This window comes from Enhydra lutris, unplaced genomic scaffold, assembly GCF_002288905.1.
Source record: "Enhydra lutris kenyoni isolate GAN:26980312 unplaced genomic scaffold, ASM228890v2 scaffoldscaffold10, whole genome shotgun sequence".
NCBI lineage: Eukaryota > Metazoa > Chordata > Mammalia > Carnivora > Mustelidae > Enhydra > Enhydra lutris.
In genome coordinates, this window is record NW_019154094.1 from 39,907,781 (window position 1) to 39,926,552 (window position 18,772).

At 38.1% G+C, this 18,772-nt stretch overlaps 1 protein-coding gene across 1 annotated transcript in view; it reads right to left on the bottom strand.

Annotated features, from left to right (window-relative positions):
• LOC111144077 (RAD18, E3 ubiquitin protein ligase) overlaps positions 1 to 18,772 on the bottom strand; it is a 107,095-nt gene that overhangs the window by 85,344 nt on the left and 2,979 nt on the right. Inside the window, exon 2 of the mRNA XM_022498177.1 lies at positions 14,666 to 14,747. Coding sequence (XP_022353885.1) covers positions 14,666 to 14,747 — 82 coding nt within the window. The remainder of the gene's footprint in view (positions 1 to 14,665; positions 14,748 to 18,772) is intronic.

The following is an 18,772-nucleotide window of genomic DNA, read 5'->3' on the forward strand; positions in this document are numbered from 1 at the left end:
CCCAAAGGAGGGGAAAATGTGACTAAAGAGAATGCTCCCTTAATGGTAGCTAATTTGCTATCAGTCCAAATTCAGCTTAGTGAAGGGGCCTCACTAAAAAGGATTCAGTTTAGTTTAAGAGGAGGAGACAGTATGATTTTGGGTATAGATAACCAGGAAATGAACAAGTCCTGGCAGTCTCAGCATCCAGGGGGAAAAATGAAAGAACACGTTAAAGAGAAGATAAAATAGGCAATGGGTTAAGTTTTGTGGGGAAGCAAAGATGAATAAAGGGGAAATTCCGGTTTACAGGTTTACAGGTAAGGAGTTAGAAAGTCATCACCCCATCTCCATCTAATAACAAGTAAAAAGACTGAAAAATCAGCTCTTCCTAGCTCCATCAGAGAAGTTAGGTTACCAGACAAGCTGTTGCTCCAAAATTAGAGAGTGAGAAAGACTGGACACAGAGAATCAGAACTTACCAGAGCAGAAACCTCCAAAAGAACCAGAGAAAAAGCCTCTGCTAGAACCAGTGCTGGGGCAGGAAAACTTGAATTATAATTGGCAAATCAATGGAAGCTCAGCAGGGTGGAGTCTGAGAGTTAAAAACTCCAGGGGATCCAAGATATAGGGTAGGCCCACACATACATTAATTTCAGCTCCAAGGGTTCTACCCGGTACTCAAAGTGACAACCTGAAAAATCCCATGGTCCTTCTGTAGAGGGAAGGGGAAAGTAATCATTCTGCAATACATCAGAGCACTCTGTTCTTCTTAACAAGGCCTGCCCTCAAGAGAAACTTTACCAGACCCAAGTCTCTGGGGGTATTATCAGAGCCCAGCTAACCTCAGGAAGGGAAATAAGCAACTCCAGCTATTTCTACTCATCCTGTACCACCAAGGGGAAGAACAAACTTGAAGTTTGTTGTGAAGTTCACAGTCCAGGGCACAGGCTCACTAAATGATAGATATAATCATAGAACTACAGAACATGGCACTTCTGACATCTCATGGCCACGTTACTTTATAAAGATCTATTTATTACAGTTCCATTTCCCTAGTACATCATGACTGGTTATTAGGAAAAAACTACAAGGCATACTAAAAAGCAAGACATAGCTTGAAGAAACTGCACTCATCAGAATCATAGTCAAATATGGCACAAAAGCTGGAATGAAAAAGCCAGGAATTTAAAACAACTGGACAAAGTTGATGACATGGAAGAACAGATGGGTAATGTAAGCAGAGAGATGGGAATTCTAAGAAAGAATCAAAAAGAAATGCTAGAGATGAAAATCACTGCAAAAAGAATAATGAATACCTTTGATGGTATCAGTAGACTGGACACAGCTTAGGGAAAAAAATCACTGCACTTGAGAATATCTCAATAGAAACTATAAAAGTGAAAAGAAAAAGACTGGAAAAAAACAGAACAATATTTAAGAACATTTTGTAGCAGGACATTATACAAGGTGTGATATACATGTAATAGCAATACCAAAAGGAGAAGAAAGATGGGGAAAAAAACAAATATTTGAAGAAACAATGACTGAGAATTCCCCCCAAACAGAAAGCAAACCAGAGATCCAGGAAGCCAAGAGAACATAAAGCAGGAAAAATGCCCAAAAAACTCACAAAACCCTACAACCTGGTATATCATATTTGAGCTGCAAAAAATCAAAGATAAAGAAAATAATCTTGAAAAGAAGCTGGGGTGGGGGGTGGGGGGGACACCTTAGCTATAGATAACCAAAGAAAAGAATTAAATCCAACTTCTCAGAAACCATGCAAGCAAGAAAATAATGGAGTACTGAAAGAAAATACCCACCACCAACCTAGAATTTTATGTCCTGTGAAATAATCCTTTAAAAGTAAAAGAGAAACAGACCTGTTCAGACAAGTGAAAATGGAGGACTTTGCTCCCAGTAGACCTGCATCACAAGAAATCTTTTTAAAAGTCCTTCAGAGGGGCACCTGGGTGGCTCAGTGGGTTAAAGCCTCTGCCCCTGGCTTGGCTCATGATCCCAGGGTCCTGGATCGGGACCACATCGGGCTCTCTGCTCAGCAGGGAGCCTGCTTCCCCTTTCTCTCTCTCTCTCTGTCCACCTCTCTGCCTACTTGTGATCTCTGCCTGTCAAACAAATAAATAAAATCTTAAAAAAAAAAAAAAAGTTCTTCAGAGAGAAGGAAAACAAGTCAGAAACCTAGATCTATATAAACAAAGGAAAAGCACTGGAGAAGGAATAAGTATAGGTAGAATAAAAACTTTTATTTTTCTTATTCTTAATTGATCTAACAGGTAACAGTGTCTTCAGTTTCTTCATATATTTATTATATTCACACATATATAAACATACATACATATTTTCATTCTTTTTTTTTAAAGATTTTTTTTTTATTTATTTATTTGACAGAGAGAGATCACAAGTAGACAGAGAGACAGGCAGAGAGAGGGGGGGGGGGGGAGCAGGCTCCCTGCTGAGCAGAGAGCCCGATGCGGGACTCGATCCCAGGACCCTGAGATCATGACCTGAGGCGACGCAGCAGCTTAACCCACTGAGCCACCCAGGCTCCCCATATTTTCATTCTTATGTGTGCTTATGTGTAAGCGGAATGAGTGACATCAGTGATACAAAGTACTGGAGGGAGGAATTAGATGTAATCTGCTCTGGCTGCCACAACAAAATACCATATGCTGCTGCCTTAAAGAAAATAAATTTATTTTCTCACAGTTCTGGAGGCTAGAAGTTCGATATCAAGATGCCAATATGATCGGTTTGTGGTGAGGACTCTCTTCTTGGCTTGCAGATGGCTGCTACTCACAGTGTCCTCTCTTGGCAGAGGGGAGAGAACAAGCTATATATGTCTCTTCTTTCAAGGGCACTAACTTCCTCATCAGGGCCCCACCTTCATGGTCACAACTAAACCTAAATAACTCCCAAATACTCCCAAATACACTAGGGATTAGGGCTTATGAATTCTGGGAGGGACACAGTTCAGTCCACAGCATTCTGCTCCTTGCCCCCTGAAAATCCATGCCTTCTCCTGTGCAAAATGCACTCATTCCATACCACCAGTCCCAAAAGTCTTTAATTCATTCCAGCACTGACTCTAAAGTCTATAAAGCCCAAAATATCACCTAAATCAGATATAACTGAAACATGAGGTATGATTCATTCTGAGGCAAAATTTCTCCCCAGATTCATTCTCTTGACTATCAGTGTTATTCCCTTCACAGTATAAAAAAATCTCCTAAGCAATGCTGTAAATCAAGAATTCCCAAACCCGGCTACTTATCTGAATCACCCGGGAGAGATTATTGTTGGTTTTAATTTAGTTTCCCAGGCCCTACCCCCAGTCATATGGATTCAATGCATTTGGGCCAGTAAATTGCATCCATAATATGTGATTCTGATTGAACAACAATTTTTTTTTAATTAGCATGTTTTTTTGCTACTACATTTAACTATACAAAGTTGTCAGTTTTCAGTAAATCAAAAAAAGAACAAATACTGGCAATTACATGTGGTTTAATGTAACACTGTACACTTACTATGTGCTCTGTTTTAAGCATGTTTTATGTATTAACTCTTTTGATCCTTACAACAACCCTGAGGCTGGTACTAACTACTATCAGTCCTATTTTACAATAAGTAAAATGCAGTTCAGGGTTCACCCAATTCTACCAAGATCACAAAGGAAATAGGTGGCAAAGGCAAGTACCAGAGCTCATGCTCTTAACCTATTAATTATTTAAAACATATACAATTTGTTTATAAAACACATTTATTATATATACCTATATAATACAAATAAATATTATTTCACTAACAGGATCACATGTACCAGAGTATGCATAATGAGACTACTGCTTTCTCTTCTGCATAATCTTGAATGTGTTTTGTTTCACATAAAGAGAACCAGACACAGGCCCAAAGTAGATTAAGCTCTTGGGTTACTTTCAGTCTACTAATATGTACTGATGAACTGCAGACCAGCATGATGCATTCTCTAGTTAGCAACTATGATATTCCAATCAAAGTTAGAGCTGTTGAAGAGCTCTGGACTATGTATTCCTCAGTGGCTTTATTTAAATCACCTGTGAAGTCTATTTTTCCTCCCAAAATCCAACTATGAGCTTTAATTCTGTGGACAGGGTGGAGGAGAGTAGAATAAAACAGTGATGTAATGGGTAGCTTCAGTTGGTTAAGCATCAGACTCTTGATTTTGGCTCAGGTCATGACTGCAGAATCATGGGATCAAGCCCCACATCAGGCTCCAAGCTCACAGGGAGTCAGATGAGATTCTTTCCCTCTCCCTCTGCCCCTCCCCAGCTCACATCCTCTCTCTAATAAATAAATCTTAAAAAAAATAAAAAGTGGGGGGGTAGCTTCACAGAAACACCCAAGCCTTGGGGAAGGAAGCATTTCTAATCTCAAACAGGATACAGCCAGCTGCTAGCTTTCAAATATCGAAAGAGCCTAGCATCCTAACAGTAAAAAGCAAATTTCTAAAAGTTAAACCAATTATTTTTGTGTGTGATCTTAAAGCTTCTATGAGAAAATGAACCACTTCAAAAATTGTTCTCCAGTGTCGAGTTAAAATAAGAAAATCTAGTTCCCGGTTTGAAAGGAATAGGTCCTGGAAAGCTGAGAAAGCTGGTCTCTGCCTCCAGTTCTAGGGTTAAATGACCAGCTAGCTGCTAAGAAAGAACCATCCCTCCTGACAAGCAGCAGTCCAGCATTCCCATACATGCAGTTCTGCATAACTGTATGTCCCATCTGTATGTGCAGCTATCACTCTTCTCCCATCTTGCTCACAGTGCTGCCTCATAAGAATATAAAAGAAGAAAAACACAGTATTTGGGTCACCAATTCTAGTTGATCCAGAACAACAGCAGAACATGATTGCCCTACCTAGTTCCTATTAAGTTCTGTGGGCTTTTGTGTCATTAAAACAATACCATAGACCACAGAGCAACCTCTGGTCTTGCAGGAACTGTAACAAATGTGTTTAGTAGCAAAGGCCTATCAAATCATGAGAGGTACAATATGAAAAATAAGTACTCATAAAATAATTACTGAAAGTACCCTCCACTGACTTCCTCTTAAATAAAAAATTACATCAATGACAACTGTAAGTGACAAAGAAATAATGAAAAAAAAAAAAAAGAATGGAAGTACAGCCTAATTTTTTCAGCTAAGTAGAGTTCACAGAATTCATAAAAAGTAGTCTTTCATCTACAGAAGGGACACCCATCTCTGTCCATGAGAAAGTAACAGGGTCCAGAATTACGATCCTTCCATAAACAACTAAAACACTGGAGGGATATATGAAACACAACTATTTTCAGACTTCGGACAAAGGCAGAAATGAGAAAGTTCTATCACAGCCCAACCTTTGTCTGGAGGCATTTTCATGACCACAGTATATGGAGAAGAGCCAAGCAGCCCATCAGTCTTGCTAGGTGAAGCAGCAAAGATCAGAATGCAGGGCAATCCAGGTAGCTAGAATTTCTAGGGCTGAGTACCAGAGAGAAAGAGGCTGTCCCACACATACACAGTCAAATGATCTTTGACAAGGGCACCAAGGGTACACAGTGGGTAAAGGGCAGTCTCTTCAACAAATGCTGGTGGAAAAACTATATTTCCACAGGCAAAAGAACGAAGATTTGAAACTATAAAGCTCTTAGAAGAAAACAAAGGGGGAAAGCCTCATAACATCATCCTTGGGAATGATTTCCTAGATATGATAACAAAGGCCCTGGCAAAAAAAAAAAAAAAAAAAAAAAAAAAGTGGAAATAGTGGGACTTCATCAAATTAAAAAGCTTCTGCAAATAAAATTAACAAGTCAGGAAATGAGAGATGTTGGTGAGGATGCAGAGAAAGGGGAACCCTCTTACACTGTTGGTGGGAACGCAAGCTGGTGCAGCCACTCTGGAAAACAGCATGGAGGTTCCTCAAAAAGTTGAAAATAGAGCTACCCTACGACCCAGCAATCACACTACTGGGTATTTACCCCAAACATACAAATGTAGTCATCTGAAGGGGCATGTGCACCCGAATGTTTATAGCTGCAATGTCCGCAATAGCCAAACTATGGAAAGAACCTAGATGTCTATCAACAGATGAATGGATAAAGAAACACACACACACACACACACACACACACACACACACACACACACAATGGAATACTATGCAGCCATCAAAAGAAATGAAATCTTGCCATTTGCAATGGCATGGATGGAACTAGAGGGTATTATGCTGAGTGAAATAAATCAATCAGAGAAAGACAATTATATGATCTCTCTGATATGAGCAATTTGAGAGGCAGGGAGGGGAGTTGTGGGGAGTAGGGAAGGAAAAAATGAAACAAGATGGGAGTGGGAGGGAGACAAACCATAAGTGACTCTTAATCTCACAAAACAAACTGAGGGTTGCTGGGGGGTGGGGGGAAGGGATAGGGTGGTTGGGTAATGGACATTGGGGAGAGTATGTACTGTGGTGAGTGCTGTGAAATGTGTAAGCCTGATGATTCACAGACCTATACCCCTGGGGCAAATAATACATTATATGTTAATAAAAATAATTTTTTAAAAAAAGTTCCTGCAAAGGAAACAATGAACAAAGTAAAAAAAACAACCTATGAAATAGGAGAAAATAATCTGTAAACCATATACCTGAAAAGGAGTTAATATCCAAAATATTCAAGGAACACCTGTAACTCAACAACAACAAAAATACCCCAAAACAAGATTTGCAAAGGGCAAAGCATCTGAATAGACATTTCTCAAAAGACATACAGTTGGCCAACAAGTATATGAAAAGATGCTCAACATCACTAATCATCCGGGAAATGCAAATCAAAACCATAATGAGATATCACTTCACACCTGTTAGGATAGCCAATTATTAAAGAAAGCAGAAAATAAAGTTGGTAACACTGTAGAGAAATTAGAACACTTGTATACTGTTGATGGAAATGTAAAATGGTACAGTCACTATGGAAAACAGTATGGTGGTTTCTCAAAAGATTAAAATAGAATTACCATATGAGCCAATAATCCCACCTCTGGGTATTTACCCAAAAGAAATGAAAAAAGGATCTCAAACAGATATCTGCACTACCATGTTCAAAGCAGCATCATTCACAATAGCCAAAAGATGGGAGCAACCCAAGAGTCACCAACAATTGAATGGATAAAGAAAACGTGATACATACATACAATGGAATATTATTCAGCCTTTAAAAAGAAGGAAATCCTGCCACATGCTACCACATGGATGAATCTTGAGGACATTAAGATAAGTGAAAAAAACAATCACAAACAGACAAATACTACATAATTCCATTTTTATGAGATATCTAGTCAAATTCATAAAAGAAGAAAAAGGAATGGTTGTTGCCAGGACTTAGGTAAGGAGAAATGAGGAGTCTCTGTGCACTGGATATAAAACTTCAGTCACACAGAATAAAAAAAGTTCTAAAGATTTCTTATATAGCAATGAACATATAGTTAACAATACTATACATGCAACAATTTGTTAATATGGTAAATTTCTTCTTATGTGTTTTTTACCAACCCCTCAGCAGCCATCCCCCCAAAAAAACCCAGCCCTATAGAAAAAGCTACTCTAAATGCACACCAACAAAACTTAAAAACAAAACTTGACAGAATCAGTCTAATCCACAAGTGACTTACCCGCCTGCCACAACACAGCCTGACACGCCAATAAGTTATACAATAAAACTACCCAATCAAAAAGGTAAACACTATAATGGCAAGCATCTAATCAAAAATTACCAGTCATGCAAAGAAATAAGAAAATATGATTTATACACAAGAAAGGTTAAAAAAAAAATCAAGTCAACAGAAACAGACTTAGAAATGACACAGATAATGGATTAGCAGATAGGGAGGTTAAACTCACTATTAGAAATATGTTCAGTGGGGCGCCTGGGTGGCTCAGTGGGTTAAGCCTCTGCCTTTGGCTCAGGTCATGATCTCAGGGTCCTGGAATCAAGCCCCGCATCGGGCACTCTGCTCCTCAGGAAGCCTGCTTCCCCCTCTCCCTGTGCCTGCCTCTATGCCTACTTGTGATCTCTCTCTCTCTCTCTGTCAAATAAATAAATAAATAAATAAATAAAAAAGACTATGTTCAGTATGCTCAAAGCTTAAAACACACACATAAACCTAGTGAGAAAAGAAATGGAAAATATTTCTTAAATGAAACTTCTAGAAATGATCAATATAATATCTGAAATGAAAATTTCATTGGAAGAGACTAACAGCTAAGATACTACAGAATAAAGTGGATAGACCTGAAGGCATAGCAAAAGAATTATCCAAAACTAAGCACAGAAAGGGAGGGTGAGTGTGGGGAATAGGGGTAGAGACCAAAACAGAAAGAGAAAAAAGAAGAGTCTCAGTGTCTGTAGATAAATATCAAGCAGTAAAGTAAAAATAGTTAAGATCTAACAAAATTTAATTGGAGTCAATACTGGAGCATGGGATGGAGGTATGAACAGAAAAATACTCAAAAGAAACAATGGCTTACACCACACACGAAAATAGACTCAAATGGATGAAGGACCTCAATGTGAGAAAGGAATCCATGAAAATCCTTGAGGAGAACACAGGCAGCAACCTCTTTGACCTCAGCCACAGCAATTTCTTCCTAGGAACATCGCCAAAGGCAAGGGAAGCAAGGGCAAAAATGAACTATTGGGATTTCATCAACATCAAAAGCTTTTGCACAGCAAAGGAAACAGTTAACAAAACCAAAAGACAACTGACAGAATGGGAGAAGATATTTGCAAGCGACATATCAGATAAAGGGCTAGTGTCCAAAATCTATAAAGAACTTAGCAAACTCAACACCCAAAGAACAAATAATCCAATCAAGAAATGGGCAGAAGACATGAACAGACATTTCTGCAAAGAAGACATCCAGATGGCCAACAGACATATAAAAAAGTGCTCCACATCACTCAGCATCAGGGAAATACAAATCAAAACCACAATGGGATATCACTTCACAACAGTCAGAATGGCTAAAATTAAAAAGTCAGGAAATGACAGATGCTGACGAGGATGCGGAGAAAGGGGAACCCTCCTACACTGTTGGTGGGAATGCAGCTGGTGCAACCACTCTGGAAAACAGCATGGAGGTTCCTCAAAATGTTGAAAATAGAACTACCCTATGACCCAGCAATTGCACTGCTGGGTATTTACCCTAAAGATACGAACGTAGTGATCCGAAGGGGCACGTGCACCCGAATGTTTATAGCAGCAATGTCTACAATAGCCAACTATGGAAAGAACCTAGATGTCCATCAACAGACGAATGGATAAAGAAGATGTGGTATATATACACAATGGAATACTATGCAGCCATCAAAAGAAATGAAATCTTGCCATTTGCGACAACATGGATGGAACTAGAGGGTATCATGCTTAGTGAAATAAGTCAATCAGAGAAAGACAACTATCATATGATCTCCCTGATAGGAGGAAGTGGAGATGCAACATGGAGGGGTTAAGGGGGTAGGAGAAGAATAAATGAAACAAGATGGGATTGGGAGGGAGACAAACCATAAGTGACTCTTAATCGCACAAAACAAACTGAGGGTTGTTGGGGGGAGGGGGGATCAGGAGAGGGAGGTGTGGTTATGGACATTGGGGAGGGTATGTGCTATGGTGAGTGCTATGAAGTGTGTAAACATGGCGATTCACAGACCTGTACCCCTGGGGATAAAAATACATTATATGTTTATTTTAAAAAATTAATTAATTAATTTTTTAAAAAAAAGAAACAATGGCTAAAATCTTTCTAAATATGAACCCAAAGCTCAGGAACCCCAAACAAAACAAATACAAAGTAAACCAAACTAAAGCATATTACAAATTTCTCAAAACCAGTGATAAAAAAGAAAATATGAAAAGCAGCCATGGGGCGCCTGGGTGGCTCAGGGGGTTAAGCCTCTGCCTTCGGCTCAGGTCATGATCTTGGGGTCCTGGGATCCCGCATCAGGCTCTCTGCTCGGCAGGGAGCCTGCTTCCCCCTCTCTCTCTGCCTGCCTCTCTGCCTACTTGTGATCTCTCTCTGTCAAATAGATAAATAAAATCTTTAAAAAAAAAAAAAAAGAAAAGAAAAGAAAAGCAGCCAGGGAAAAAAGGTACATTATACACAGAAAGCTATAAATAAAAAGATCGCACCTGGTTTCATCTGAAACCAGTAAAGTCAGAATGACATTCTGAAAAGGAAAAAACATTAACCCTGAATTTATACCCATTGAAAACATCTTTCAAAAAAAAAAAAAATCTTTCAAAGGGCAATGAAGTAACTTTTTCAGACAAACAAAAGCTGAGAATTCTTTAGCAGCCTATGTATACTACAAGAAAAGTAGCGGAGAGTATAAAAATGATACCAGAAGTTAACTTTGATATGTACAAAGGAGAGTATCAGAAATGATAAACATGTGGGTTAAACCAAAAAAACATTTTTAATTGTTTAAAAGATAAATGGGTGTCTAAAGCAAATATAGAAACAATGTATTTTAGTGTCTATAATACATGTACACATAAAATGAATTACAATAAGATGACAGGAAGAGGGCAGAAGTACACATCTGTAACACAGTTCTACACTATTCAGGTAGCATGATACTGTTTGAAAGGAAGTTGTATTAAGTTAAAGAGGCATTTTTTTTTTAATTTATTTTATTTAACAGACAGAGATCACAAGGGAGAGAGGCAGAGAGGCAGGCAGAGAGAGAAGGGGAAGCAGGCTCCCTGCCCAGCAGAGAGCCCAACATGGGGCTCGATCCCAGGACCCTGGGATCATGACCTGAGCTGAAGGCAGAGAGGCTCAACCCACTGAGCCACCCAGGTGTCCCTAAAGAGGCATATTTTAAACTACCACTAAAATAATGAAACAGAGAAGGAAAGCTAGTAAGGCAACTGTGGAAAATTAACTTTAAAAATGTTCAACTATTTCTTAAAAAGGCAGAAAGAGAGCAAAGAATAGATGGACAAATAAAACACAAAATGGGAGTATATGTAAATCCAGCCTTATCAATAATTACTTTAACTTTCTGCAATAATGGAAATGTATCTACACATTTTAACACAGAAGCCACTAGCCACATGTGGCTATCCTGTGCCAATAAACTCAACCACTAAGATTAAACAGGTAAATTTAATGAAAGGAATAAAAGGTTGTTTTAGCAAACAAAAAGCAATTCTGTAACATTATGAAGGAAGAAATCTGCATCTCCATAATGCAGAAAACATACTTGACAAAATTCAACACATATTTATGATTTAAAAAAAAACAAACATCTCAGCTAATTAAGAAAGGAATTGCCTCAACTTGATAAATTTATGAAAATGTATCATGAATAACACTCTAACACAATATTTAAAAAACTAAATGATTTCCCCATAAATTAGGACTAAGAAAAGGATGTCTGCTCACATCACTTCTACTTAAAATTGTACTAGAAGTCTTAGCCTCTGTAAAACAAGAAAAAAATATGAGGCATGGAGATTAGGAAGTAAGAAATAAAGATATTTTTATTCTCGGATAACATGATTGTATATGTAAAAATTCTGAAGGAATCAACAAAAAAAGATGCTGGAATTAAAAAGTGAATTTACCCAAGATCACAAGATAAAAAATCAATTAAAAAATTGTATTTCTATGTTCATAGGCTGTGCAATGAAAGCTAAACCATCCTGTTGAGAGAAATTAAAACTACAAAATGGAGGAATATGCCAAGTTCATATATTGAAGACTCAACATTGTTAAGAAATCATTTCTACCCAGATTGATCTCTAAATTCAGAACAATCCCAATGTACATACCAGCAGGTTTTTTTATAGAAACTGACAATATGATTCTAAAATTTATATGAAAATACATATAAAATGCAAAGATCCTAAAAGGTCCAAATAATTTTGATAAAGAAAAACAAAATGGGAGGCCTTAAAATGTCTAACATCAAGATGTAGTACAAAGCTACAATAATTAAGACAACAAGGTATTGCAATGCACAGGGATAAACACAGAGAACAAGAGAACAGAAGAGTCCAGAAACAGATACACACATTATTGCCTGAGGCTATACTGACTAAGAAGAGCAGTACTCTATCATGGGATTGAAATGTACTATATCTTAACTATACTGGTTACATGGTATATATCTTTGTCAAAATTCACTGATGCTTGTATACTTTACTGTGCATTTAAAATGGATGTGTTTTATTATATGTAAATTACATCTAAATAAAAATTATTTTAATAAACATTTCAAAACAATCCCCTAAACTTATCTTTACTAATGTGAATCTAACCTAGAAAGGAACTAACAATTATTAAGGGCCTGCATCATGCCAGACACTGGGTTCTACACATTTAATTTTCACAATCATCTTCTAAAGTAGAAATTATTCATCAAATCTTTACATTTGAAGAAATGTTAACATTTGCAAATTCAACCAGCTGTAAGCTGGGGACTCAAGAGTCAAGCCTAAGTACACCCCTAATGCCCATGTTGCTACCACCACCACCCTCTTAGGTCTTTGCTATAGAAACTTCTATGCTACTACCATACACCAAAATAATTTTTTAAGCCTACCTTGATTTTTTTGTTTGTTTAATCTTCTAAGACAGATGAAAATAGCTCCTAAACAATGACAATGACAGGCTCACCACTACGTGTTAAATACCTTAAGCTACACAATTTAAAAAAAAAAAAAAATGATAGACTTGGAAAGCTAAGTACAAGCAAAGTTCAATTTAAGAGTCTTTCCAGCCTCACACAGCAAGGTAAGTGATAAATTGCCTGCAATACTCTTTACTGGTAGATTTCCCACTGGGATTTTTAAACTTCAAATGTTTTTAAACTTTGAATTATATATATTCATGTTAAGGTCTATATGATTGAACTACCTAAGTGTTAACCTGTTGCAAAACAAAAATTCTGAAATTTAACATCTAAAAGTACTAGACAAATAAATAACTACACATAGTGACCAAGATCTTTATTGCCTTAATGTTACGAGAGGCATAAAAATATCCAAGAGGGAACCCAAGAAAAGAATATGGGAGAAGATGTGATCTGAGAAGAACAAGAAAGGAAGAGATCTGCACATGGCCTGAGGACAGCTGACATCAGGAACACTCCCTGTCCTATGGACTTCCTTAATTCATAAGTCTTAACTGGGAACCACAGGAGATGATAGATCCAGGAAAACACACTTTTGCCATCTTTGCTTGTAATAGCAAGAAATAGTGCCACCAGACCTCTGCTGGCAATATTACTCCATCTTCCATCTCTGGTTCTTCACTTCCATCTCTGGTCCCAGAAACACCCCTTGGAGAGATGAGTGTGATGACTAAAAGGGAAATTGATCCTATCCTTCTACCACCATCTTCAAATCCAAAAGACAATCTTCATAATGTACAGATACTCCTCTTTTATATGCTGGAGTGGATGTTCCTCACAGATCAAAAAACTGTACTAGGAAAGCTCATGTTTGAAAGTTGCCTGAAGGGTGTCACTAGAGAGAAATGTAACCAGACATGCTGACTGCTTTCATTGTTGACACTGGACTAAATCTTGGGAGCTTGAATGATGGACATGTTATATTACACACAAGCTCAGGACGGTGTCATTGCAAGGCTTCATTTGAGTGTTGCCATAAGTCTCAAGTGCAGAGATTTATAATTTCCACTTATTACAAGGTAAATTTGAAATTGATTCATAAAAAATTATCTTTTTCCAGATTTCCAAGGACACAGGAATTTGTGAATAGTATTTTCACTTCTTAAACGCTTTTTTCCCTTCCTAATTCTACTCCCCAACATTATCTGTCAATGGAGTTTTGTGCATATCTGTTTGGGGTGTACGGATAAACAAACTGATATGCAAGTATTCTTATGGGCCCATACATTAGCTACAAATTTTCTATGCAGTGAACATGCTTATATAAAAATTATTTTTAATTTCTCCACCTAATTTGTTGAGGTAGTCCCAGTAGTTCCACTTCATTGGAATTAAGGATATCCAAAATTTGTATTTTAAGTCAAAAGCAGAGGTTTCCCCAAAATTGTATAGATTGTCATCAATCTTGTCCCTTGTTTGTCTATGAGACTTTCTCTAAAACAGTACAAACATTAAATGTCAGTGTTTTAATCTTTGACAATATGACATTACAAAGATTGCTTTTCTTTTGTTATTGCTCAGTTCAAACATCTTCATATATCCTTAAACCTTTCTACTCATTTGTTATTTCACTTTCTTCCACAGTTTTTTTTTTTTTCATATCCCTTGGAATATTAGTGTCTTTGTTCCTGGTTTCTAAGAGATCATTTATGACTAAGGATGTCAACCATTTGCCATACAATGCAAATCAAATACCATGTTTTCTAACCAACATTTTACAATGATGTTTTACTTTCTGGTTGTACAGAAGCTGCATATTGAAATATAGTAATTTTCTGCTTTAAAAAAATACATACCCAAGAGTAAGGCAACAGAAAATATCATCTGAAAACTTTGAGATAGAAGAGCTAAAGGTGAGAAATAAATACATGTACTCATCTGGGGTGTTAAATTAACACTACCTTATGTAAAAATCACATTTTTACTAACTCAGAACGACAAGGCATACTTACAGTTATGTGAACACTGAGGAATCATCATTGCAATGTTGAAATATTCAAAGCAAATTCCACACCGCAGCAAATCATCTATTGTCTGAAATGCAAAAATAAATATATATCTATCAGAAAAATACCAAGACTGGAATGCCTGCCACAGAACTCTTTCTCCACACTCTTAAAAAAAAAAAAAAAATTTAAGAATATTCTTTTATTAGGGCGCCTGGGTGGCTCAGTGGGTTAAAGCCTCTGCCTACAGCTCAGGTCATGATCCCAGTGTTCTGGGATCAAGCCCCACATCGGGCTCTCTGCTTCCCCCTCCCTTCTCTCTCTGCCAGCCTCTCTGCCTACTTGTGATCTCTGTCTGTCAAATAAATAAATAAAATCTTAAAAAAAAAAAAGAATATTCTTTTGTCAAACACAAACTCAAAATTAATTCCACATAAACTGCAAGGAATCTTGACAAATCAAGAAAAATCTTCCCCATATAACTTAAACATTCAAATGTCAAGTTACCAAAAAAGCTTTCAACAGATAAAGTTGACACTGTACAGATTCCTGCTCCATACTGTCAACCCTTTACAAAATGGCCACTGCCCTCCTGTTCCATTTCTTACGTGTTTCCAGCCCTTACTCCAAGCTTCTTCTTCTTCAGACCCCATTCCCTGGCCCACACTCACTGTTGGGGGAAAGGTACCAATAACCATTCACCACACAGGTTAAGAACAAAATCAAAGAATACTAAAGCCAAACACGAGAAAGTATCTACTTAAAACCTTTACTTCACTGGGGCACCTGGGTGGCTCAGTGGGTTAAGCCGCTGCCTTCGGCTCGGGTCGTGATCTCAGGGTCCTGGGATCGAGCCCCGCATCGGGCTCTCTGCTCGGCAGGGAGCCTGCTTCCTCCTCTCTCTCTACCTGCCTCTCTGCCTGCTTGTGATCTCTCTCTGCCAAATAAATAAATAAAAAATCTTTAAAAAAAAAAAAAAAAACAACCTTTACTTCACAAATGAAGAAGCACACACAAACATGGGGTATGAGTCAAGCCAGGACTAAAACTTCCTGTCTCCCTGCGGGCAGTCAGTCCAGTGCTCTCTGCACAGTACCACATGTTAGTTACTACAGGGTAGAGCCAACTGAGGAGGCCCTGGAAAGAGCTGCAGCCAGCAGCGGCAGAAGGTAGTAAAGACATGGTCAATCTGGAAAGTCAGACATATGTGTGTCAGCCTGGAATGCAATCCAAATAGGAACGAAAGGATCTATTCTCACAATGCAAAATCTTCTAAATCATTTAAAATAAGATGTTATTCTATCCAATAAGAATACTGAGCAGTTTTTAAGAGGAAAAAAAAAAGAAGAAGAAGGAGGAGGAACTCACTCCTGTACCAACATGGAAAGAGTGCCAAAACAAGTGCAAAAAAGAAGTCAGGTAGGGACGGCGGGGTGGCTCAGTCTGTTAAGTGTCTGCCTTTGGTTCAGGCCCCTCGTTGGGCTCTCTGCACAGCAGGCAGCCTGCTTCTCCCTCTCCCTCTGTCCCTCTACCCCAAACATGTGCATGCACTCTCTGTCTAATAAATGAATAAAATCTTTAAAATGAAATATTTTAAAAAAGAGGTAAGGTATGCTACCATTTGTTAAAAAAAGAGGATGGAATAAAAACATATTATATTTTTACCTTGTATATAAATAAAGAAATTCTGAAAAGATACACAGTAAAGTAATAAATAATAGTAACAGGAGTCAGAAAACTGGATAAGGGACAGATTGTGAGGGAGACTTTTACTTTTTGTTTTGTATTTTTTTAACCATGAGTGTATTACCTAAATTTTAAAAATACAAACAAAAAAAGACTAATGTCACCAACAGTCTATATGATGAAATATTATGTAGCCATTAAAAAAACACACATACACACTTTAGAGCGGGTGGCTCAGTTGGTTAAGCAACTGCCTTCAGCTCAGGTTCCCCAGGTCCTCGGATCGAGTCCCTTATGGGGCTCCCTGCTAGCAGGGAGTCTGCTTCTCTCTCCCCCTCTGCCTGCCATTCCCCCTGCTTGGGTGCTCTCTCTCTCTCTGTCAAACAAATAAATAAAATCTTAAAAAAAAAAAAAAAACACACACACACACACTTTCAAAGAATAACTAATGCCATGGCAAAGTATTGTTTTAATGGAAACTTTAAAAAAATCAGAGAACAAATCTACAATGCATTACAATAGAACTATACAGTTTAATCTGCCTAACAATCTTATGAAGTCTATAGCATCAATATCCCAGTTTTACAGATGAAGACTATCATGCTATAAGTGGATGAATTAAACCCAAGAAGTCAATTCCAAAATGATCCCAAATTTTAAATGCATATACACATCATACACGCACATTAAACAGAGAAAACATTAAAATATGGTTACCTCCAGATGACAGGGTGATGGGGAACTTTCATTTTCTCCTCTATCTTACTCTGAATTTTAATTTTTTCTACTATATACACATATCCATTTATTATCTGTCAAAACCAAAAATTCCTGCTACTGTGAAACCAAGGAAATAAACATGAAAATGCCAACATCTTCCATTATTTTGGATGGTAAGCCACCACTGATACAAAAAGCTAGAGGACTGTGTGGAGTATCAATTAAGAGCAGAGGTGGGGCTGGAAGTCAGAGTCCTGGCATCCCTATTATGCTTTTTTTCTATATAACCATTCTCTCTAGAGGAGAGGTGCTGACACATACTGAGCAAGATTTGTGGAAGGTGACAGTGCATCAGATGAGCTGTAACATTCTTTTTTTTTTTCAGTGCAGCCAAATATGATGTCTTTGTTTTTTTTTTAAGATTTTATTTATTTACTTGACAGAGCCAGAGAGCACAAGCGGAGGGAATGGCAGAAGGATAGGGAAAAGCAGGCTCTGCACTGAGCAGGGAGCCTGATATAGGGCTTGATCCCAGGCCCATGGGATCATGACCTGAGCCGAAGGCAGATGCTTAACCATCTGAGCCACCCAGGTGCCCCAGAGCTACAACATTCTTTTTTTTTTTTTTTTTAAGATTTATTTATTTATTTGAGAGAGAGAGAGAGAGAGAGAACATGAGGAGAGGGTGGGCAGAGAGAGAGGGAGAAGCAGACTCTCCGCTGAGCAGGGAACCCAGTGTGGGACTTGATCCCAGGACCCCCGGACCATGACCTGAGCCAAAGATAAAGGCTTAACCGACTGAGCCACCCAGGTGCCCCCAGAGCTATAACATTCTTATACAAACTTCTAGTCATGCCATTTCAAGACCATAACATGCACTCCACTAAACAGAGAGCAGTCAAGTGGAGCCTCTAGGACTTCAACTTAGAAGAGGGGAAAGTGGAAAACGAAAGTAGGGAATGAGTGAAAAGACTTAATAACTAGAGGAAAGGTTCTTGAGTTTTTTGGGTCACAGATCCCCTTAAACATATGAATAAAAACTAGAACTCTCTGTTCAGAAAACACACACAAACAAAAATCTTATAAATAATTCTGGATACAAGTCTTTCCATGGTTCTTATGTTAACAACCATGGATTTGGAACCAAGTTTCTATGCAGTATAAGAAAGAATTTCAAACAGAGCTACTTCTGGGAGCAGCTAATTCCTTGTCCCTAGAAAAAGTTCAAGAAAAACTAGATGAGAAATTGACAAATACATGACAAAGGGATTAAAATACATAGATCAATGGAACAGGATAGAAAGCCCACAAATAGACCCACGGTTATACAGTCAATTTACAACAAAGTAGGCAAGAATACAGGAAGGGGAACAGAGAGTCTTTTCAACAAATGGTATTGGGAAAACTGGACAGCTACATGCAAAAGAATGAAACTAGACCACTTTCTTATACCATACACAAACTAAATTCAAAACGGATCAAAGACTTTGAGTCCTAAAGCCACAAAACTACTAAAAGGAAAAATAGGGGGGCACCTGGGTGGCTCAGGGGGTTAAGCCTCTGCCTTCGGCTCAGGTCATGATCTCAGGGTCCTGGGATCGAGCCCCACATCAGGCTCTCTGCTCAGCAGGGAGCCTGCTTCCCCCTCTCTCTCTCTCTGCCCGCCTCTCTGCCTTCTTGTGATCTCTGTCTCTCTGTCAGATAGAT